This window comes from Ranitomeya imitator, chromosome 1, assembly GCF_032444005.1.
Source record: "Ranitomeya imitator isolate aRanImi1 chromosome 1, aRanImi1.pri, whole genome shotgun sequence".
Classification (NCBI taxonomy): Eukaryota; Metazoa; Chordata; class Amphibia; order Anura; family Dendrobatidae; genus Ranitomeya; species Ranitomeya imitator.
Window position 1 is genome coordinate 931,582,612 of NC_091282.1, and position 24,485 is coordinate 931,607,096.

The window sequence follows — 24,485 nt, forward strand, 5'->3', positions numbered from 1 at the left end:
TTTAATTGAGATTTCTCGTATATTCCTTCATTTTGCATTTTGTTAAAGGAGTTATCTGTTCTTAAGATACAAGTCAGCAGTCTCTCTATATAATTCTCGGTGCTGGTGCCGAAAGTGGGAGGTTTTGTGACATCAAGTGCACAATATCCATACTTCTGGCCACATTCCAACTTGATGGGCACTCTCCTTGCCCAATTCAAATGTATTAAGCAAGGCCAAAAACAGTCTACTTGGAATTTGGCCTGGAGTATGCATATCGCATACTTGCAGTCACATGACCACTCACACCTTGCGCCAGCGCTGAGAATCCTCACAGTGCTCACTGCACATAGCGTAACTGCAGACTTGTAGATTAAGATGAAACAACCTCTTTACTTTCTGAAAACAAAGCTATTATCACTTCTATTTTTGAAAGCATTCTTACTTTGCAGCACTTTTGTATAGTTTGTGTATGTGTGTAGTGATCTGTGTTCACTACCTAAGATAAGCTATAGCATATGACCCTTGTATGCTGAACGGCACAAGTCAAAGGCCCTCCCATTTCTTGTTCTTCTATCATAATAGACATGCCTATCAACGCAAAAAATATTAGCTGTGGGTGCGTACACTGATTCCAAAGTATCTTCACTCCTTAGATGAATAGAAGCAAAGCAGCTCATGCTCTTTTACACAATCAGCATGCCATTTAATCTGGTTGATAGTACTAATGGGGCTAAAAAAACAGCAGATGTAGGGTTGCGCTGTGAGAATTTAGAAGCCTGCAGTCACATAGAATGACTGCAGACTTTTATCTCCAACCTGGACGCACCCTTTAATTATAAAATGAAGTTCTGTAGCCAATCCTAACAGTGTGTAATATCCTCACTGTCAGGATTCAGCTCTGCAGGTTCCATCAGTCATCACATGTCAGCCTCGCTCATATGCGATTTTCATACGGACAGTCATGTGACAATGAGCTTCTCTCAGTTTTTCACTGAACATTAAGAGAATGATGGAGAGCAGTTCGTCGACACGAGACTAAGTGTGTAAATCATATATGTGCTGGAGGAGTGGGGCACCATACTGAATTCTTGCCCCGGGCGCCAGAAAACCTAGATACACCTCTGTCAATACTGACTGGAGTCCACAACTTACAATTTACATATTCTATTTTTTAAGGAATTTTTGATTTAGTATAACTTACCATAATACAGATCTTTTAAAAAGTTGTTCTCCAATATGTAACCAATTATAAGAAAATATCAATGATCTGTAATATGACTAGTTGCAGATCTACCAGGTCTTTCAATTACCGAAGTAGAATAAAATAGTAATAAACATTTTTTATTACAATATATCCAAAATATTTAACCTTTATGTAAATTACATTGTGGCCTGATGACAAAGTATTTTATCTCAATGTGTTTTTTTTTTCTAATCAGTCAAGTTATATAATCATATAAGGAGTACATTATTTGAAATTTTGGATTTCCTGGTAAAACTGAATACTAGGATACAAAGTACTGTACAGCCATCAATTATCTTTCAACGTTTTGTTGGATTCTGCGTTTTTTTAAGTGAAGCATATGTTCATACTTTGTAATAATGTAGACACCGCAGTAAATTCTTCCTGGGTGCAAATCCACAAATGGCAATGTATAAATCTAATAGGCATGAGCTTGGACCTTGTCCTGGGTATGCTAGTGTAATGCAGAATATCCACACAATATATCTGTGGAAATTACTTGGATATGCATATTTGGATCAAGCTTATTATCAATTTACTTCTTACTCATAGGGGATTTTAAGCAGTGAGTAAAGAACATGAAAACATTTTATCGGAAGCATTGACTGAAGAGCAAACAATGGACAGTGACTTGCTGAAGAAGAGACTTGGCGGGATTGTCACAGTCAGCACTTGGTGACCTTGGACAGTTTTTGTTCAAACTGCAGTGGAAATGTTACAAAGTCATTTTTTTCAGCACAGAAAAAAAGCAGCAAGGCAATTTTGGAGGCATTTTTACTTAGAAAAAAAAAGCTCCAGATTTAATTAATAAGTGAGTAGAAATAGAAATAAAAGTTCAATGTACACAAAAAAACACACCCAAAAACATTTACATGTGTTTTTTAGTTGTGGGTTTCTTTAAGTCAGAAAAATCTGCATGAAAATACTTTGTGTCCATACCCTGAATCAATGTAAGCAAAAAATAATAATATTTGATGGCTAGACATATAAACTCTAGTAGATAAATGATATATATATATATATATATATATATATATATATATATATTGTATCTCTCTCTCCCTCTCTATTGATCAACTGTAAGAGACAGAATCTAAACAAAATATAGAACATCACATTGTATTATTTTTAAATGATTAAATTGCATTTTATTGCATGAAATAAGTATTAGATCACTTACCAACCAGCAAGAAGTCTGGCTCTCATAGACCTGTTAGTTTTTCAAGAAGAAGCCCTCCTATACTGCACTCATTACATGTATTTATTGCACCTGTTTGAACTTGTTACCTATATAAAAGACACATGTTCACTAGTGTTGAGCATTCCGATACCGCAAGTATCGGGTATCGGCCGATACTTGCGGTATCGGAATTCCGATACCGAGATCCGATACTTTTGTGGTATCGGGTATCGGTATCGGATACATAGAGATGTGTAAAATAAAGAATTAAACTAAAAAATATTGATATATTTACCTCTCCGGCGGCCCCTGGACTCAGCGCGGGTAACCGGCAGGCTTCGTTGTTCAAAATCAGCGCATTTAGGACCTGAGAATCACGTCCCGGCTTCTGATTGGTCGCGGGCCGCCCATGTGACCGCCACGCGACCAATCACAAGCCGCGACATCACCGCAAGCTATTAACGCGCTCATTTTTAAAAATGAGCGCGTTAATGGCTTTCAAAGACGTAGCGGCTTGTGATTGGTCGCGTGGCCGCGACCAATCACAAGCCGCGACGTCACCGCAAGCTATTAACGCGCTCATTTTTAAAAATGAGCGCGTTAATGGCTTTCAAAGACGTAGCGGCTTGTGATTGGTCGCGTGGCCGCGACCAATCACAAGCCGCGACGTCACCGCAAGCTATTAACGCGCTCATTTTTAAAAATGAGCGCGTTAATGGCTTTCAAAGACGTAGCGGCTTGTGATTGGTCGCGTGGCCGCTACGTTAATCTTCCTTGGTCTGGGGTTCCATGCAAGATCTGGCCACATGAGAAAAGGATGATTCTGAGAAAGGTCAGGAATAAGCCCAAAACTACATGGGAGGACCTGGTCAATGACTTGAAGAGAACTGGGTCTCAAACATTACCGTTAGTAACACACTACTCCGTCATGGATTAAAATCCTGCAGGGCACACAAGGTTCCCCTACTCATGCCAGCACATGTGCAGGCCCATTTGAAGTTTGCCAATAACCATCAGGATGATCCAGAGGAGGCATGGGAGAAGGTGATGTGGTCAGATGAGGCCAAAATAAAACTTTTTGGTATCAACTCCAGTTGCCGTGTTTGGAGGAACTCCAAGAACACCGTCCTAACCGTGAAGCATAGTGGGGGAAACATCACACTTTGAGGGTACTTTTTTGCAAAGGGGAAAGGATGACTGTACTGTATTGAAGGGAGGATGGATGGGGTCATGTATCATGAGATTTTGGCCAACAACCTCCTTCACTCAGTAACTGTATAGAAAATGGGTCATGGCTGGGTCTTCCCGCATGTCAATGACTCGAAACACACAGCTAGATCAACTTAGCTGTTACTCCATAAGAAGCATTTCAGGTACTGGAGTAGCCTAGCCAGTCTCCAGACCTGAACCCACTAGTAAATATTTCTATGGAGCTAAAACCCAATGTTGCCCAGCGACAGCCCCGAAACCTGAAATACCTCAAGAAGATCCCTATGGAGGAGTGGGCCAAAATCCTTGCCACAGTGTGTGAAAACTTTGTTAAGAACCTCTGTAATGGCAAACAAAAGTTTGTGTCCCAAATATTAAGTTCTGATTTTCATTTGTATCAAATACTTATTTAATACAATAAAATGCAAATTAATTATGTAAAAATCATGCAATGTGATTTTCTGGATTTTTTTGTAAGATTCTGTCTCTCGCAGTTGAATTGTGCCTATGATAAAAATTGCAGACCTCTACATTCTTTATAGGTGCGAAAACTTGCAATATAGACATTGTATCAAATACATATTTTTCCCACTGTATAGCAAAGTCAAGTGGGAAATCCTATTACTGCAGGTCTTAGTTTGATGCACCTGGTTAACTTTGACTTAGTGCTTTACTAGTACAACCTGGCTAACTTTGAGTACTAGCTTTGACTAAGTACTTTTCACAGTACTGTTTATAGAGAAATAGCAATGATTAGAACATTTTGACTGTCTTCTATTTTTTTTAGTATATTCTTAGCATCTGTAATGGATGTTGGGACACTAAAGGTCCTCTAAATATATTATGAAAAACACATGACAAGTACCTGAGGTTTCATCCACTCGTTCATCTACGATATGGTCCTTCTGATGAACCCATTCACTGTTGCACTTGAAGTAGATTTGCGTGGCTGGGCTGGCCTTGCAGTACAGGTTGACTGGCTTATTTTTCACAATGTAAGCTTCTTCAGGTTCAATTAGAAAATGAGGCAATGGTTCTGGTGGATCTGATGGGAATGTCTCTGGTAGTTCGTGAAAGAAATCATCATCTGTGGTAAAAAGAAATATCTCTTTTAGATAGATTCCACGCCTCATTTTTTTACTTACTTTCTACGCTGGGCAGACATAACTATGTACACCTCAGAAATGAGTACCGTGTAGGTTTTAATTTTACAATGTACAGAAAGAGAGGACATATCAAATTAGGTAGCAGATGACATTTCACTTTTGACTGCATCTTTATTTTGATTTTGTCTCTTATATCGGAGATTGGACTCAATGGATTATGTACCTTCTGAATTCTGTCATGTTCAAATGTTTTCCTTTAAAACCATCAGTGAAAAATGATACAATCAAACAGACTTGAAAGGTAAAAGGTTTAGTAAATCATTAGAAGTAATATGATACTTCTCCGGGGAGAGGGAGAATATATTACTAATAATTACATTTATAGATTTTCTTTTGTGACCTGACTGCATCCACCACTTAGTCAGTAACAAATTCCCAGATGCAAAACTGGCAATAGGTTTAATGGAATTCTGCATCTATTTTGCACTTCTTTTTATATAGAAAACTTTATTTCTGTAATATGAATACAATGCCGAAAAAACCATATCATCTATAAAGTAGAGCCATGCACACATGTAGCTGAGCTACTGTTTATTAACCTCTTGACTTGTGATGAGCGAGTATACTCGTTGCTCGGGTTTTCTTCGAGCACACTCAGGTGGTCTCCGAGTATTTGCTAGTGCTCCGAGATTTAGTGTTTGTCCACGCAACCACATGATTTACGGCTGCTAGCCAGCCTGAGTACATGTGGGGGTTGCCTGGTTGCTAGGGAATCCCCACATGTAGTCAAGCTGTCTATGATCTGTAAATCATGCAGCTGCCTTGACAAAAACTAAATCTCCGAGCATTAACAAATACTTGGAGACCACCCGAGCGTGCTCAGGGAGACCCGAGCAACAATGCTATTCGCTCATCACTAGAGTTGAGCGACCTTGACCTTTTTAGAGTCGAGCCGGGTTTCGCGAAACCCGACTATCTCAAAAGTCGGGTCGAGTGAAATCGGCCGATTATGACGTAAAGTCGGGATCGACCGAAACACGAAACCCAATGCAAGTCAATGGGGCAGCATAGTCGGCAGTGAGTGGGGGCCAGGAAAACACCTAGAGTGCCCATTTTAATGTCAAAACCATCCATTCTTCTTAATGAAGCTTGTCAAGCGTAATTTACCTTATAATAATTGGAAGGCATTTGAAATTGGGGTTCATTTGGCTAAAGTTGTGGTGGGTACGGCTGGTTCAAGTAATTAGTGGGCCAGGAAATCTGGACCACGTCACGGCAGTGGAGCAGGGAGAGGTAAGTATTTCAACTTTGCAAGTGCTGTGAACCTGAGCAAGCAGGGGGGGCCCACTCATTGGCATTGGCACTGGCACAGGGCCCCTCAAAGTACAGCGGTGTGTTTGCACGGCGGGGGCGCCTCCCACCGGCAGCAACACTTTTGCGTACCATGAGAGGCCCTGTGCCAGTGACGTCGCCAACTAGTATTCCTCCCCCCACCTGATGAAGGAACCTGCACTTTCATCTGCACCTTCCTGTTTGTCCCCGTGTAAGGTGGTATGGTATGCGGGAAGGGGGACCTGACTTTCAGCAGGGTCACAATCTTGCAGTGTAGCGTGCACGGGAAATGTTGCGTTATGGGTCAATGTACCAGCAGACTCATCTATCACTGGCTGGGCAATGGGCAGGATGAGGAGGAAACACAGATATAGGCCCAAAGAATAAAGTGGGCTAAATGCAGTTCAAAATTGGTAACACAGGACTAATCAGGGGGCATTGCAGTGGAGGACAACTGGAATGAGAGGCTGACACAGAGAGTAGGCCCAAATCAGTAAGTAGTCGAAATGCAGTTCAAAATTGGCAACAGTAGTAAACAGGCGGCACAGCTTTGTTCAGTGGAGGAGAACAGCAAGGAGTGGCAGACACCGATAGTAGGCCCCAACCCAACTAGTAGGCCAAATGCAGTTTAACATTAACAACTACTTAACGAGCGCCTGAAAACGGAATTTCAGGACAGGAAACCAGGAGAACAGCAAGGAGCGGCAGACACCGATAGTAGGCCCCAAACCAACTAGTACGCCAAATGCAGTTGTTCCGTTTAACCACAATTTAATGAGAGCCTGAAGATAGAAGTTCAGGAAAGGCAACCTGGAGAACACCTTGGAGTGTAACACACCATCTCTCTACACCCCATACCCAATTTGTAGGCCTAATGCAGCGTAGTTTCCAACAACTACTAAACGAGAGCATGAAGATCGAAGCAATGGAGAGGAAACCTGGGGAACACCTTGGAGTGGAACACACCATCTCTCTACACCCCATACCCAATTTGTAGGCCTAATGCAGCGTAGTTTCCAACAACTACTAAACGAGAGCATGATGATCGAAGCATTGGCGAGGAAACCTGGGGAACACCTTGGAGTGGAACACACCATCTCTCTACAGTGGAACACACCATCTCTCTACACCCCATACCCAATTTGTAGGCCTAATGCAGCGTAGTTTCCAACAACTACTAAACGAGAGCCGGAAGATCGAAGCAATGGAGAGGAAACCTGGGGAACACCTTGGAGTGTAACACACCATCTCTCTACACCCCATACCCAATTTGTAGGCCTAATGCAGTGTAGTTTCCAACAACTACTAAACGAGAGCATGAAGATCGAAGCAATGGAGAGGAAACCTGGGGAACACCTTGGAGTGGAACACACCATCTCTCTACACCCCATACCCAATTTGTAGGCCTAAAGCAGCGTAGTTTCCAACAACTACTAAACGAGAGCATGATGATCGAAGCATTGGCGAGGAAACCTGGGGAACACCTTGGAGTGGAACACACCATCTCTCTACAGTGGAACACACCATCTCTCTACACCCCATACCCAATTTGTAGGCCTAATGCAGCGTAGTTTCCAACAACTACTAAACGAGAGCCGGAAGATCGAAGCAATGGAGAGGAAACCTGGGGAACACCTTGGAGTGTAACACACCATCTCTCTACACCCCATACCCAATTTGTAGGCCTAATGCAGCGTAGTTTCCAACAACTACTAAACGAGAGCATGAAGATCGAAGCAATGGAGAGGAAACCTGGGGAACACCTTGGAGTGGAACACACCATCTCTCTACACCCCATACCCAATTTGTAGGCCTAATGCAGCGTAGTTTCCAACAACTACTAAACGAGAGCATGATGATCGAAGCATTGGCGAGGAAACCTGGGGAACACCTTGGAGTGGAACACACCATCTCTCTACAGTGGAACACACCATCTCTCTACACCCCATACCCAATTTGTAGGCCTAATGCAGCGTAGTTTCCAACAACTACTAAACGAGAGCCGGAAGATCGAAGCTCAGGAAAGGCAACCTGGGGAACACCTTGGAGTGGAACACACCATCTCTCTACACCCCATACCCAATTTGTAGGCCCAATGCAGCGTAGTTTCCAACAACTACTAAACGAGAGCCGGAAGATCGAAGCTCAGGAAAGGCAACCTGGGGAACACCTTGGAGTGTAACAAACCCTCTCTCTACACCACGGAAGGGCTGATTCTTAGGAAGGAAGGCTGTCGGAAAGAAGCAGGGCGCGTCCGAGGGTGATTATATTCTTATTAGGTATATACTCACCCTCGGACGCGCCCTGCTTCTTTATTTGTAATGAATGTTTATTTGCAATGTGGTTTTGACTTACTCTATTATTTTGGTAAATAATGATTTTATTATTTTCATTGTTTTGCATCTTCTTGGCAATAATATAAAGAAGACGCGACAGGACAACACTCGGTGGATGCCATATCTGTGTTTAAAATTGAAAAAACCTTTCAGTTAACTACTTGCAGGAGAAAGTTATTGTAGCTGGTGGCCATTTTTAGTACTGTACCAGATTTTTGTTGTATGTGTTTGTTTTTAATGTTAAAATGTCTGCATTTGATATCTCTCCAGTATTTTCTTTTTTATAAGCAAAATACTTATTTTTATATTTTCTGATGTTGGTTCCAGGGGTACACGGGCAGCAGTGGTGTGGTCAGTGGAGGCCTAGTGGAAGGAGTGACCGCAGACAGGCATCGAAGGCCTAAAATAATAACACATGGCTGTAGGCAATTTTAAATTGGTTCCAGGGGTACACGGGCAGCAGTGGTGTGGTCAGTGGAGGCCTAGTGGAAGGAGTGACCGCAGACAGGCATCGAAGGCCTAAAATAATAACACATGGCTGTAGGCAATTTTAAATTGGTTGCAGTGGTACACGGGCAGCAGTGGTGTGGTCAGTGGAGGCCTAGTGGAAGGAGTGACCGCAGACAGGCATCGAAGGCCTAAAATAATAACACATGGCTGTAGGCAATTTTAAATTGGTTCCAGGGGTACACGGGCAGCAGTGGTGTGGTCAGTGGAGGCCTAGTGGAAGGAGTGACCGCAGACAGGCATCGAAGGCCTAAAATAATAACACATGGCTGTAGGCAATTTTAAATTGGTTCCAGGGGTACTCGGGCAGCAGTGGTGTGGTCAGTGGAGGCCTAGTGGAAGGAGTGACCGCAGACAGGCATCGAAGGCCTAAAATAATAACACATGGCTGTAGGCAATTTTAAATTGGTTCCAGGGGTACACGGGCAGCAGTGGTGTGGTCAGTGGAGGCCTAGTGGAAGGAGTGACCGCAGACAGGCATCGAAGGCCTAAAATAATAACACATGGCTGTAGGCAATTTTAAATTGGTTCCAGGGGTACACGGGCAGCAGTGGTGTGGTCAGTGGAGGCCTAGTGGAAGGAGTGACCGCAGACAGGCATCGAAGGCCTAAAATAATAACACATGGCTGTAGGCAATTTTAAATTGGTTCCAGGGGTACACGGGCAGCAGTGGTGTGGTCAGTGGAGGCCTAGTGGAAGGAGGGACCGCAGACAGGCATCGAAGGCCTAAAATAATAACACATGGCTGTAGGCAATTTTAAATTGGTTCCAGGGGAACACGGGCAGCAGTGGTGTGGTCAGTGGAGGCCTAGTGGAAGGAGTGACCGCAGACAGGCATCGAAGGCCTAAAATAATAACACATGGCTGTAGGCAATTTTAAATTGGTTCCAGGGGTACACGGGCAGCAGTGGTGTGGTCACTGGAGGCCTAGTGGAAGGAGTGACCGCAGACAGGCATCGAAGGCCTAAAATAATAACACATGGCTGTAGGCAATTTTAAATTGGTTCCAGGGGTACACGGGCAGCAGTGGTGTGGTCAGTGGAGGCCTAGTGGAAGGAGTGACCACAGACAGGCATCGAAGGCCTAACATAACAAAAATGTCAATACAATGGTATTGTCAGTGACAGGCATTGAAGGATGTCAGCGCATAGACTAAACATTGGTGGAGCTGTGAGATAATTTTGCAAGTGGTAGAGCACTGTTTGAGCTGGGGGGGAACTGTCTTGTGGCCGGCGGTACAGGCCCAGGGCCCCTCATATTACAACGGTGTGTCTGACATTGGGTGCGCACCACCACCGCCAGAGACACTTTATTGTACTAGGAGGGACCGAGTGGCAGTGCCGTCGACCAAAAGCGGGCTCACCCACCTCTTCAGACAAACTGCACTCTCACGAGTGCTGTCGCCAAGTGTCGATACTACGGCCCCGTGTGGGGAGTTTGGCCATTTAGTGAGGTGTAAACATGTCGTATGCTGGACAATCAGGTGCAGAAAATTACGAGATTGGAAAAGGCATTCAGAATAGTCCACAGGCAAGACCTTTTCATAGGAAAGCTAGGTGTCAGCCGGGCAAGGTGGGGCAAAAGATTTCGAAATCCAGTTGTGGTTCATTTTAATGAAGGTTAGATCATCTACATTTTGGGTAGCCAGACGAGTCCTTTTTTCTGTTAGTATTGAACCTGCAGCACTGAATACTCTTTCTGATAGGACACTAGCTGCCGGGCAAGCAAGCTCCTGCAATGCATATTCTGCCAATTCTGGCCAGGTGTCTAATTTTGATGCCCAGTAATCAAATGGGAATGACGGTTGAGGGAGAACATCGATAAGGGATGAAAAATAGTTTGTAACCATACTGGACAAATGTTGTCTCCTGTCACTTTGAATTGATGCTGCAGTACCTGTCCTGTCTGCGGTCATAGCAAAATCACTCCACAACCTGGTCAGAAAACCCCTCTGGCCAATGCCACTTCTGATTTCTGCCCCTCTAACTCCTCTGGTCTGCTGGCCCCTGCAGCTCGTGTGAGAACGATCACGGGCGCTGTGTTCAGGGAATGCCAGAAGCAAACGGTCAACAAGAGTTGATTGTTTGGTTGCTAATATTAGTTCCAAGTTCTCATGTGGCATTATATTTTGCAATTTGCCTTTATAGCGAGGATCAAGGAGGCAGGCCAACCAGTAATCGTCATCGTTCATCATTTTAGTTATGCGTGTGTCCCTTTTGAGGATACGTAAGGCATAATCCGCCATGTGGGCCAAAGTTCCAGTTCTCAAATCTCCGGTTGTGCTTGGTTGAGGGGCAGTTTCAGGCAAATCCACGTCACTTGTGTCCCTCCAAAAACCAGAACCCGGCCTTGCCGCGCCACCAATTTCCAGTGGCCCCGGAAAAGCTTCCTCATTACAAATATAATCATCCCCATCATCCTCCTCGTCATCCTCCTCCTCTTCGCCCGCTAACTCGTCCTGTACACTGCCCTGGCCAGACAATGGCTGACTGTCATCAAGGCTTTCCTCTTCCTCAGCTGCAGACGCCTGATCCTTTATGTGCGTCAAACTTTGCATCAGCAGACGCATTAGGGGGATGCTCATGCTTATTATGGCGTTGTCTGCACTAACCAGCCGTGTGCATTCCTCAAAACACTGAAGGACTTGACACATGTCTTGAATCTTTGACCACTGCACACCTGACAACTCCATGTCTGCCATCCTACTGCCTGCCCGTGTATGTGTATCCTCCCACAAAAACATAACAGCCCGCCTCTGTTCACACAGTCTCTGAAGCATGTGCAGTGTTGAGTTCCACCTTGTTGCAACGTCTATGATTAGGCGATGCTGGGGAAGGTTCAAAGAACGCTGATAGGTCTGCATACGGCTGGAGTGTACGGGCGAACGGCGGATATGTGAGCAAAGTCCACGCACTTTGAGGAGCAGGTCGGATAACCCCGGATAAGTTTTCAGGAAGCACTGCACCACCAGGTTTAAGGTGTGAGCCAGGCAAGGAATGTGTTTCAGTTGGGAAAGGGAGATGGCAGCCATGAAATTCCTTCCGTTATCACTCACTACCTTGCCTGCCTCAAGATCTACAGTGCCCAGCCACGACTGCGTTTCTTTCTGCAAGAACTCGGACAGAACTTCCGCGGTGTGTCTGTTGTCGCCCAAACACTTCATAGCCAATACAGCCTGCTGACGTTTGCCAGTAGCTGCCCCATAATGGGAGACCTGGTGTGCAACAGTGGCAGCTGCGGATGGAGTGGTTGTGCGACTGCGGTGTGTGGACGAGCTCTCGCTTCTGCAGGAGGACGAAGAGGAGGAGGAGGGGGTGCGAACGGCTACAGCCAATTGTTTCCTAGACCGTGGGCTAGGCAAAACTGTCCCAAACTTGCTGTCCCCTGTGGACCCTGCATCCACCACATTTACCCAGTGTGCCGTGATGGACACGTAACGTCCCTGGCCATGCCTACTGGTCCATGCATCTGTTGTCAGGTGCACCTTTGTGCTCACAGATTGCCTGAGTGCATGGATGATGCGCTCTTTAACATGCTGGTGGAGGGCTGGGATGGCTTTTCTGGAAAAAAAGTGTCGACTGGGTAGCTTGTAGCGTGGTACAGCGTAGTCCATCAGGGCTTTGAAAGCTTCGCTTTCAACTAACCGGTAGGGCATCATCTCTAACGAGATTAGTCTAGCTATGTGTGCGTTCAAACCCTGTGTACGCGGATGCGAGGCTAAGTACTTCCTTTTTCTAACCATAGTCTCATGTAGGGTGAGCTGGACTGGAGAGCTGGAGATCGTGGAACTAGCGGGGGTGCCGGTGGACATGGCAGACTAAGAGACGGTGGGAGATGGTATTGTTGCCGCCGGTGCCCTAGATGCAGTGTTTCCTACTACGAAACTGGTGATTCCCTGACCCTGACTGCTTTGGCCTGGCAAAGAAACCTGCACAGATACTGCAGGTGGTGCGGAAAATGGTGGCCCTACACTGCCGGAAGGGATGTTGCGTTGCTGACTAGCTTCATTGGCCGAGGGTGCTACAACCTTAAGGGACGTTTGGTAGTTAGTCCAGGCTTGCAAATGCATGGTGGTTAAATGTCTATGCATGCAACTTATATTGAGACTTTTCAGATTCTGTCCTCTGCTTAAGGTAGTTGAACATTTTTGACAGATGACTTTGCGCTGATCAATTGGATGTTGTTTAAAAAAATGCCAGACTGCACTCTTTCTAGCATCGGATACCTTTTCAGGCATTGCAGACTGAGCTTTAACCGGATGGCCACGCTGTCCTCCAACAGGTTTTGGCTTTGCCACGCGTTTTGGGCAAGATACGGGCCCGGCAGATGGAACCTGTTGCGATGTTGATGCCTGCTGCGGCCCCTCCTCCTCCGCTTCAGAACTGCTGCCGCCTGCACCCTGTTCCCCCAATGGCTGCCAATCGGGGTCAAGAACTGGGTCATCTATTACCTCTTCTTGTAGCTCGTGTGCAACTTCGTCTGTGTCACCGTGTCGGTCGGTGGTATAGCGTTCGTGATGGGGCAACATAGTCTCATCAGGGTCTGATTCTTGATCAGCACCCTGCGAGGGCAATGTTGTGGTCTGAGTCAAAGGACCAGCATAGTAGTCTGGCTGTGGCTGTGCATCAGTGCACTCCATGTCAGATTCAACTTGTAATGGGCATGGACTGTTAACTGCTTCACTTTCTAAGCCAGGGATGGTATGTGTAAAGAGCTCCATGGAGTAACCCGTTGTGTCGCCTGCTGCATTCTTCTCTGTTGTTGTTTTTGCTGAAGAGGACAAGGAAGCGACTTGTCCCTGACCGTGAACATCCACTAACGACGCGCTGCTTTGACATTTACCAGTTTCACGAGAGGAGGCAAAAGAGCTAGAGGCTGAGTCAGCAAGATAAGCCAAAACTTGCTCTTGCTGCTCCGGCTTTAAAAGCGGTTCTCCTACTCCCAGAAAAGGGAGCGTTCGAGGCCTTGTGTAGCCTGACGACGAACCTGGCTCCACAGCTCCAGACTTAGATGCAATATTTTTTTTCCCACGACCAGCTGATGCTCCACCACTACCACTACCCTCATTACCAGCTGACAATGAACGCCCCCGGCCACGACCTCTTCCACCATACTTCCTCATTGTTTTAAAAACGTAAACAAACTAACGGTATTTGTTGCTGTCACACAAATTACACGGTGAGCTATAACTTCAGTATGATTTAGCTACCCCTTTACAGGTGAGTGAGACCACAACGAAAATCAGGCACAATGTTACACACTCTGTTGTTGGTGGCAACAAATGAGAGAGATGCCACACACGCAGGACTGTCACTGAAGCACAAATGTAAATATTAATCTCCCACTGATTTGATTTTTTTTTTTTTTAAGGGAGACTTTAGGAAAAAAAAAAATAAAATAAAATGATTTTTTCAGGAAGAATTTAGAAACCAAATAAAATAAAATGATTTTTTCAGGGAGAATTTAGAAAACAAATAAAACAAAAAAAGCCTTTCTATGGCCCACTGAGTGAGAGATGACGCACACAGGAGTCAGGAGTGGCACACAAGCCCAGAGGCCAATATTTATCTCCCACTGATTGATGCAGTGATTTTTTCAGGTAGATTTTGGAACCCAAATCAAGCTAAAAAAAATAATAGGCTTTCTATGGCCCACAATTGGAGAGAGAGAGAGAGATGGCACACCCAGGAGTCAAGACTGGCACACAAGCAGAAAGGGCAATATTAATTTCCCACTGATTTGTTTTTTTTTTGTTTTTTTCAGGGAGACTTTAGGAAAAAAAAATAAAATAAAATGATTTTTTCAGGAAGAATTTAGAAACCAAATAAAATAAAATGATTTTTTCAGGGAGAATTTAGAAAACAAATAAAACAAAAAAAGGCTTTCTATGGCCCACTGAGTGAGAGATGACGCACACAGGAGTCAGGAGTGGCACACAAGCCCAGAGGCCAATATTTATCTCCCACTGATTGATGTAGTGATTTTTTCAGGTAGATTTTGGAACCCAAATCAAGCTAAAAAAAATAATAGGCTTTCTATGGCCCACAATTGGAGAGAGAGAGAGAGATGGCACACCCAGGAGTCAAGACTGGCACACAAGCAGAAAGGGCAATATTAATCTCCCACTGATTTGTTTTGTTTTTGTTTTTTTTCAGGGAGACTTTAGGAAAAAAAAATAATAGAATAAAATGATTTTTTCAGGAAGAATTTAGAAACCAAATAAAATAAAATGATTTTTTCAGGGAGAATTTAGAAAACAAATAAAACAAAAAAAGGCTTTCTATGGCCCACTGAGTGAGAGATGACGCACACAGGAGTCAGGAGTGGCACACAAGCCCAGAGGCCAATATTTATCTCCCACTGATTGATGTAGTGATTTTTTCAGGTAGATTTTGGAACCCAAATCAAGCTAAAAAAATAATAGGCTTTCTATGGCCCACAATTGGAGAGAGAGAGAGAGATGGCACACCCAGGAGTCAAGACTGGCACACAAGCAGAAAGGGCAATATTAATCTCCCACTGATTTGTTTTTTTTTTTTTTTTTTCAGGGAGACTTTAGGAAAAAAAAATAATAGAATAAAATGATTTTTTCAGGAAGAATTTAGAAACCAAATAAAATAAAATGATTTTTTCAGGGAGAATTTAGAAAACAAATAAAACAAAAAAAGGCTTTCTATGGCCCACTGAGTGAGAGATGACGCACACAGGAGTCAGGAGTGGCACACAAACCCAGAGGCCAATATTTATCTCCCACTTTTTTTTTTTTGTTCCAGGGAAAATTTATAAACCCAATAAAAAAAATAATAAATAGGCTTTCTATGGCCCACTATCTGAGAGACAGAGAGAGATGGCACGCTTAGGACTGGCACACAAGCCCAAAGGCCAATATTAATCTCCCTTTTTTTTTTAAGGGAGAATTTATAAAACCAAAAAAGAATAAATAAATAGGCTTTCTATGGCCCACTATTTGTGAGAGAGATGGCACGCTCAGGACTGGCACACAAGCCCAGAGGCCAATATTAATCTCCCACTTTTTTTTTTTTTTCCAGGGAAAATTTATAAACCCAATAAAAAAAAAAAATAAATAAATAGGCTTTCTATGGCCCACTATCTGAGAGAGAGAGATGGCACGCTTAGGACTGGCACACAAGCCCAAAGGCCAATATTAATCTCCCACTGATTGATTTATTGATTTTTTCAGGTAGAATTTAGAACCCAAATAAAGCAAAAAAAAAAAAATGGGCTTTCTATGGCCCACTGAGTGAGTGATGATGCACACAGGAGTCAGGAGTGGCACACAAGCCCTGAGGCCAATACTTTTCTCCCACTGATTGATGTAGTGATTTTTTCAGGTACATTTTAGAACCCAAATCAAGCAAAAAAATAAATAGGCTTTCTATGGCCCACTATTTGTGAGAGAGATGGCACGCTCAGGACTGGCACACAAGCCCAGAGGCCAATATTAATCTCCCACTTTTTTTTTTTTGGTTCCAGGGAAAATTTATAAACCCAATAAAAAAAGAAAAAATAGGCTTTCTATGGCCCACTATCTGAGAGAGAGAGATGGCACGCTTAGGACTGGCACACAAGCCCAAAGGCCAATATTAATCTCCCACTGATTGATTTATTGATTTTTTCAGGTAGAATTTAGAACCCAAATAAAGCAAAAAAAAAAAAAAAAAAAGGGCTTTCTATGGCCCACTGAGTGAGTGATGATGCACACAGGAGTCAGGAGTGGCACACAAGCCCTGAGGCCAATATTTTTCTCCCACTGATTGATGTAGTGATTTTTTCAGGTAGATTTTAGAACCAAATTCAAGCAAAAAAATAAATAGGCTTTCTATGGCCCACTGAGTGAGTGATGATGTACACAGGAGTCAAGAGTGGCACACAAGCCCTGAGGCCAATATTTTTCTCCCACTGATTGATGTAGTGATTTTTTCAGGTAGATTTTATAACCCAAATCAAGCAAAAAAATAATAGGCTTTCTATGGCCCACTGAGTGAGAGATGACACAGACAGGGATGGCACTCTAGCAGAAATGTCAATCTTAATCTCCCACAAAAAAAAAAAAAAAACAGGGAGTGTCCTTCAATTACTATCTCCCTGCAGTAATCTCAGCCAGGTATGGCAGGCAGCAATAAGGAGTGGACTGATGCACAAATTAAATAAAAAGTGTGTACAAACCAAAAAGATAGCTGTGCAGAAAGGAAGGAACAAGAGGATTTATGCTTTGAAAAAAGCAGTTGGTTTGCACAGCGGCGTACACACAGCAATGCAGCTATCAGGGAGCCTTCTAGGGCAGCCCAATGAGCTACAGCGCTGAGGGGGAAAAAAAAAAATGTAGCTTCCACTGTCCCTGCACCTCTTGGGCTATCTGCACAAAAGCTGTTCTACCCTGTATGCACACATGGATTTTTTCCTCTCTGAACCCTGTTCACACAGGTTATATACAGATGATCAGGTTTTTAAATACATCAGATAGGGATTGCATACATTAGTTAGGACTGCTCTGATAAGGGTATACCGTGAAGATTGGTAGAGCAGCTTAGTATACATTTTTTGCAAAAAACGTATCAACCAAATACCCTGTTTTTTACATCTTTTACTAGCACTTGCGGATTACTGCAACATTTTTTCAAACTGAGTGTTTTTGGTTTTACTATTCTCTTTTGTGTCTTCAGGTTTCTTGGTGGTGTGTGAACATGATCATACAGACTTGTTCACTGTGCAGGTAGCCCATGTGTTCCTCCTTCCTCCTCCTACACCGAAGGTGGTGTTGGGCAGTGGAAATCGCTACAGCACAAGCGGTTTGGTGGTTAATGGACCCTGCCTAACGCTATCCCTGCTTCTGACGAAGCGGCAGCAACCTCTCCCTAAGCTCAGATCAGCAGCAGTAACATGGCGGTCGGCGGGAACTCCCCTTTATAGCCCCTGTGACGCCGCAGACAGCAAGCCAATTACTGCAATGCCCTTCTCTAAGATGGTGGGGACCAGGACCTATGTCATCACGCTGCCCACACTCTGCGTTTACCTTCATTGGCTGAGAAATGGCGCTTTTTGCGTCATTGAAACGCGACTTTGGCGCGAAAGTCGCGTACCGCATGGCCGACCCCGCACAGGGGTCGGATCGGGTTTCATGAAACCCGACTTTGCCAAAAGTCGGCGACTTTTGAAAATGAACGACCCGTTTCGCTCAACCCTACTCATCACTACTCTTGACTGAAGCTCATGAAGTTCTCTTAGCTGAAATTACGCAGACTTGATAACGCAGCCGTTTCCGAACATAGTGCCACTCACCTAACATATATACAACTTTATGAATCCGGGTTCAACCAATCCACCAAACCTTCCTGTGTTATCTATGCTCCTAAATGTTAGACACCACAACAGAATTTCAAAAGAGCAGGCAAAGAGATAGTTGGGAAATATACTTTCCATAAATATGTAATTTTTTAGCTAATGCAAAAGGTGGCTGTCTTTGATTTTCTCCTGTGTCTCCTTGTTCCTGAGATAAGACCCATTTTTTCACGTGGCATGGTCTTAAAATATTATATACAGAATATCTCAAAAAAGAACCTATTTTTTTTTTGCTCTATAAATATTCATGCAGTCTTCGTAATTTAAAACTTAGATTTTATTATATCCGAAAATGGAAGAAAAACAAACAAAAATGTTTTAAAAAAACTTCTATGGAATTTGTAGCTTCTAATATACTATCTGCTCTCCTATGTAATAAAGGAAAACTCTCACAGATTAAAACCTAAATGCACCGCTCCACTGGCATGCTTTGCCTGTCTAGGAATGTGTCGCCCTAAAAGCTACGTTTTAAAGGGGTTGTTCACGCATGATGACCACTGAAACTGGCAAGCAGAGTAGAATAATAATGGTTTGTATATTATGCACTGTTAGGATTTGGAAAGCTGCACAGATAACCCCTAAAATATGTATATGCCGGTAATTTTTTTAGCGAGGTATTTTTTTTTCAGGTGCCCTAGTGGCATTATAAATTGTAAATATGCATATTGAATAAAAAGAATAACCTATTGCCTATTAAGGTCATTTTTTCTTTAGGATAACAATCGAAGAATTAAAATATTAAAATGATATACAGGGAGAAGGGGGCCATATTTTAGGAACATATATGTACAGAAAGAAAAAATAACCTCCAAATTCTGGAGAACAGCAGCATTCACAACAGTTTATATATATATATATATATATATATATATATATATACTGTATATGTATATAATGTACTGTATATATACATATGTGCAGTTACGCCAGTCTTAAAAACTGTGGGTGCGACCCGCCAAATGAGCTGGCAAATGGATAATAATAATATATAGGAGAAAAAGAGGTTGCACTCCAAGCTTAGCAAAAAACATAAAAAAGGGTTTTTGATGTCAACATACATTTGGAGAGTAATTGTCCATGCATGAGAGCCCAGTTTTCATTTACAACATGCCTAAAAAGGAGGATGAAAATTTTTGGATAGCTGCTGCCTGTTTGCCTGCCTGCCAAAGAGCACAAAATTACCCTCAAAATGAGCTTTACATGTCTCTGATAGGTAATTTACTATATGTGCACAGCTTATAGCGTAGGTCTTTTACTACTGACCAGTGATGGGCGAACCCAAATAGTAAACTGATTCTGTACTGAACACCTACTGTTAAGGCACAGACCCTTAACATGGACTTCTCCAGGAAATCCTTGTTACTGTTTGGGTTCGGCACCCCAAACATCGGTGTTTCCCACCTGTCATCTGCGTGACAGTGCTATGATTGCCAGTATTATTATTATTATTTATTTATATAGAGACATTAATTCCATGGTGCTGTACATGAGAAGTGATTACATACAAAGTTATAGATATCGTTTACAGTAAACAAATTTACAATGACAGACTGGTACAGAGGGGAGAGGACCCTGTCCTTGCGGACTTACATAATTATTACTGCCAATCAGAGTGCCAGCAGCTGTGTCTGGCTTTAAAAAATGTACCTCTACTATGAGTACTATTCTCATCAGCCTATGCCTGCTGTCGATAATAATAGGAGTATTCATCAGCCAACATAACATCAGCGCTATAAATGCATAAATACTAAATAAACAACATGGGGTCTGTCCTTTTTTTGATAACCAGCATGTATTAGATGACTGCTGCGGGCTGCAACCCTCAACTGTCAGCTTTATCATGGCTGGCTACCAACAATAAAAGGGTCACCAAGCCATTTTTTCTAATTATTTAAATAAATGCTAAAAAAAAGTGGCGTGGGGTGCCACATATGGGTGAACTCCGGACCCAAACTTCCAGGGGTTTGCCCATCACTGCTACTGATTACAAATTTCCCAGTACCTTTGCTAAGGCCTCAAATTTTCACCACTAAATGATTTTATGCAGGTACAAAGAGTTGAACTAGGGTGGCAATGGCTCACCAGTAAAACTGACTCTGGGGCCCACTGTTTAGTTCATTGAAAATATAACATTATCCTCTTTCACAAATTTACCTTTGCTTCTATATAATGATAAACTAGGTAGTTTGATGAGTGAATAATGAGCTGCTGTTTTTGTCTATGCATAATGAATTGTACTGGCCCAACTACAGCTCATGTTGGGAGACTAATCCTGCACAGGGGCTTACTGGGGGATTCACCTGTTCCCCTGTGGGCCAGTCTGAGCTTGCAGGCACATGTAGGTGGTGGCCATTTGTAGACATTGCTTTCCATAGTACGACATACTATAAAACATATTTAGCATTCCAGCCTTACACATTTTTTCTTAGTTTGGGGTACAATAAATAGTTATTATTTATTGTTATACTGGGGAACACAATTTTTTAAGAGTTAGTTCAGACAACTGTTCTTAATTAATTTTTGGATGCTGAATCCAGAAATGATCTCAGTTTTTCTCTATCACGTCAAGTTTTTGAACTATAGGATTTTTGTCTTCTCAAAACTATGTAAACTACTGTACCTAAAAAGTGTTTTTTTTTAAATAGTATAAATATGAACAAAAAATGAAATATATAAGAAATAGGCATGACAAAGTTGTGACTACTCTTACAAGTTGCCACGTAGCTCTATATGAATCAAATTGTAATCAGATAACAAGTCTTATAACAGATATCAGTGCAATTGTGCTTCTCTGGCAGGTAAGTTGTGTAGGAAAAACTTGACGTGCTAGAAAAAAACTGACTACATTTTTGGAATCAGCATGCCAATTTTAGTATAAATCAGCTCAAAAACCTAACTCAACAGAAATTTTTTTTCAAATTGTTCCCCTGTGATAATTTATTGCTATTTTTATAGCACAGAAAGTATCATAATAAGTCAATCCAAAAATAAATGTAACTTCACTTTTAAATTAAAAGACTGAGTGTTGTACTGTAAAATAGAGTGTCCATTACACATCCTTGAATTTACTTACAATAGATTTTAACATGTTATGCTTCAACTTCAATTTGGAACAAAGCTAATTGTGCATGCATCTGCGGCTTATCACTCTGAAAGATTAAGATGCATTGCAGGTTGTGCAGGTTGGTTTACTGTGAGCTACACATATACTTTGATTCACAGGATTACGGAAATCCTAGGAAATACCTTGTGAAATTAGAATGAGCAGGTGGTGGTGTTACAGCAACGGATCACCTTTGATCGCTGGGCTTATTAACTTCCAAGTCTGTGTTGTGCAAGGTCTGAGGCTGGGATAGCTTTGTGGAAAGCATTATACTCAGGAGAATTTTGCTTTTAACAGTCATCAATATCTATAATGATTGTAAAAAAAGTTAAATCAAATATTAGGGTGAAGATGTAGAAAAGGCATGATCCTTAGGAGGCTTCTTAGAACATGTATATCATGGGCAAATGAAAATGAGTGGGTCAAGTATATAAAATATTAACACTTATAGAGTTGGAGCAACTGCAATAAGGTTCCATTTAACAAAAATTCCAAATTTCGGTTATAAAAGAAATAACCTTTCCATGTACCCTAATATTACATTTTTAGAGATGTTACCCATTATTGTAAAAGGGAAGGTATATTTTTCATGTTCCCTTTATATCAAAAGTGAATAGGAATTTGTCAGAATAAATGGAAAGGGGTGGTTAGGTTTATAAAACCATTCTGAAAGACAGAGGGTTAATAAAATAAATTATTAGAGGGGAGTTTCCTATATAGGGCCTCAACTAATAGTAAAAACAGTGAGTGGCTATAAAGAACTTCTCTTGATCTGAAGAACCAGACATGTTCAGGTAAGACATGCTTAATCCATTAGTTTTAAGGTACTATGCAATACTTTGATTCTCCTCTGGTGGCACTGCAGGATAATTTAACACTTGACCTCAGGTTTCGATATAGATTGCAATTGACCTCTTGGGGTCTAGGTGTAAGCATCCCAATATTAAGGGGATTATCTAGATTTAAAATTTTTGTAATTCCACAGAAAATTAATTTTTCAATAAATCACTATTAAATGTATCAGAAAAATGCACAATTTCTTCGATTTCTAAACATCTGTGTCCCTGTTTATTTTTTGACTTTCAATTTAGGACCCAGCACTCACTGCTATGGAATATGAAACAGCCCTAATCAAGTGACATTTCATCCTCAGTGTCAGTTGATGATCCTCCAATTAAGTGAACAACTCATGCCATGTGACTTTTCTCCTCCTCTGTTAGCCATCATGCTGAAATAAGCATCACAGGTGGGAGGAAGGTGACAAGGAGACTAAAGCGCTGTAGGAAATTTGCAATGCCGTTTAGGGCATCTAAACTGCAAAATTATCGTGAACCAGTGTCACTAAGAACTCTAATTTCTCAATAATTATGCAATGCCAATTGCCCGATGAATGAACAAACCAGTCATTTATCACGTGAAATGATCTTTTACATTGCATAAAAAATCATCATTTTTTACAGCGCCTCATTCTATGTAAACAGGACATGTGCTGCTGAGTGCAACGGCTCTGAATAATCTATTACTGATCATTAAGTGATCATCTGAAGCCAGGTCAGTCTCTATAAACCAGATATTAAATGACAACAAAGCATGTTGCTGATTGGCAGTTGATTAGCATTGGGCATCACAAACTGACTTAATTTTTAGTCTCAGAGCACAACGTAGACAAGGGAGCAAGGGTCTTTTTACACTACGCGATGCAGAGTGTCAAACGATCCCTGTGTGACAACATGCATGATGGTCAGCAGTCGTTCAATAATCTGCACAAAAGATCATCGTTCTTCCGGTGGGTGATCGGCAGCCAGTTTACACTGCATGAATGTCAGAAGCAAAAGTTCCTTCGAATGCTCGTTCACAATATTTATACTGTGTAAATAGACCATTAGACAGATTCTGAAATAAGTCACTAAATGTTACTCAGGAGTGGGTAGTAAATGTGGATCAATGCTAAACAAAGTTTAGTTTAGAATGTAATGAATTAGTCACACTTGTTTATATTAGAAAACCCCTTTAATGAATAATCAGTTCATCTTACGGATTTCCATAAGATTAAATATCAATGTGGTAATTTTCAGCATTCAATTTTTTTACATGGCTCTACAAAAAAAATTCAGCTTTTCCTGTATTTCTATGAATTTTTCTATTAATCATTTTCCTAATAATCGCAAAGATACTGATTTTATCTGTGAGGCTAAATGTTGCCATTGAATTTTCTTGCTTTGATGGCAGAGACACATGCCACATACGTCTTGTAGAACTGTTGCCATAAAAGGGTTTATTTGAAGCATCCATATAGTAGGATCCATTAGCAGTCATAACGCGTGACACCAGGTCAAGGAATTATCAATTCTCTAAGGGGCAGGGTTCCGTGCATACTAGCCCTGGAATTGTGGCACTGTTCTGACCCACCTTACATCTTAATATCTAATTAAAGAACGACATGGAACAGGAGCAAACTAGAATCTGTTCAATATATGGTTCCCTCAAGCCACAGATAAATCTTTCATTCTACATTACAAATCTAGCAATTCATTCATTGCCCATCCTATTCTATATCAACACGTAAATATTGACTCGGCTTTCGACGAGCCCTAGCCAAGTTACTAAATAAAGTATCTCTTTGAAAACCAGAAAGGAACATTTGTCCTGGGAGAAGACCTGAATATCTACAGTGTTCTCACTGTATACAGTCTCCGCATCTGTCTGGGATATATATTGCTCGATTATTCCCTCTGTACAGTTGAAAGCTTGTGTTTTAATGCAAGACTTAAGCAGTTCAATGCAGTCATCTGGCACTTACAGAGTTAATTGGCCACATATGACTATTATTATTAACTAAATTAAAAAGTAGCCAAACCCTTTTTTTCCTGTTCGATTTACATTTGCATATGCAAATATATAATTTTGTGTGGTCACTGATGTAGTGGCATGTGTCAGATGCAGCCATCAGCACCCTGCAAAACTGCCACATGCGCAGTACCTTGCTCAGTGTTAATTAATGGAAACAGCTTGAAATGAGTGGATCAGGAAAAATTCAAATTTGTCTGTTCGTGTGGATTTTCCTTGGAAATGAATGTCCATTATTATACTCTCAGGTTTCTCTAGACACCAAAGCATAATAAACATA

General features: G+C 42.0%; 1 protein-coding gene across 2 annotated transcripts in view; it reads right to left on the reverse strand.

Moving 5' to 3' along the window:
* UNC5C (unc-5 netrin receptor C) overlaps window positions 1-24,485 on the reverse strand; it is a 554,596-nt gene that overhangs the window by 230,921 nt on the left and 299,190 nt on the right. For both annotated transcript variants that reach the window (XM_069743602.1, XM_069743601.1), the window contains exon 3: window positions 4,480-4,701. In XM_069743602.1, coding sequence (XP_069599703.1) covers window positions 4,480-4,701 — 222 coding nt within the window. The remainder of the gene's footprint in view (window positions 1-4,479; window positions 4,702-24,485) is intronic.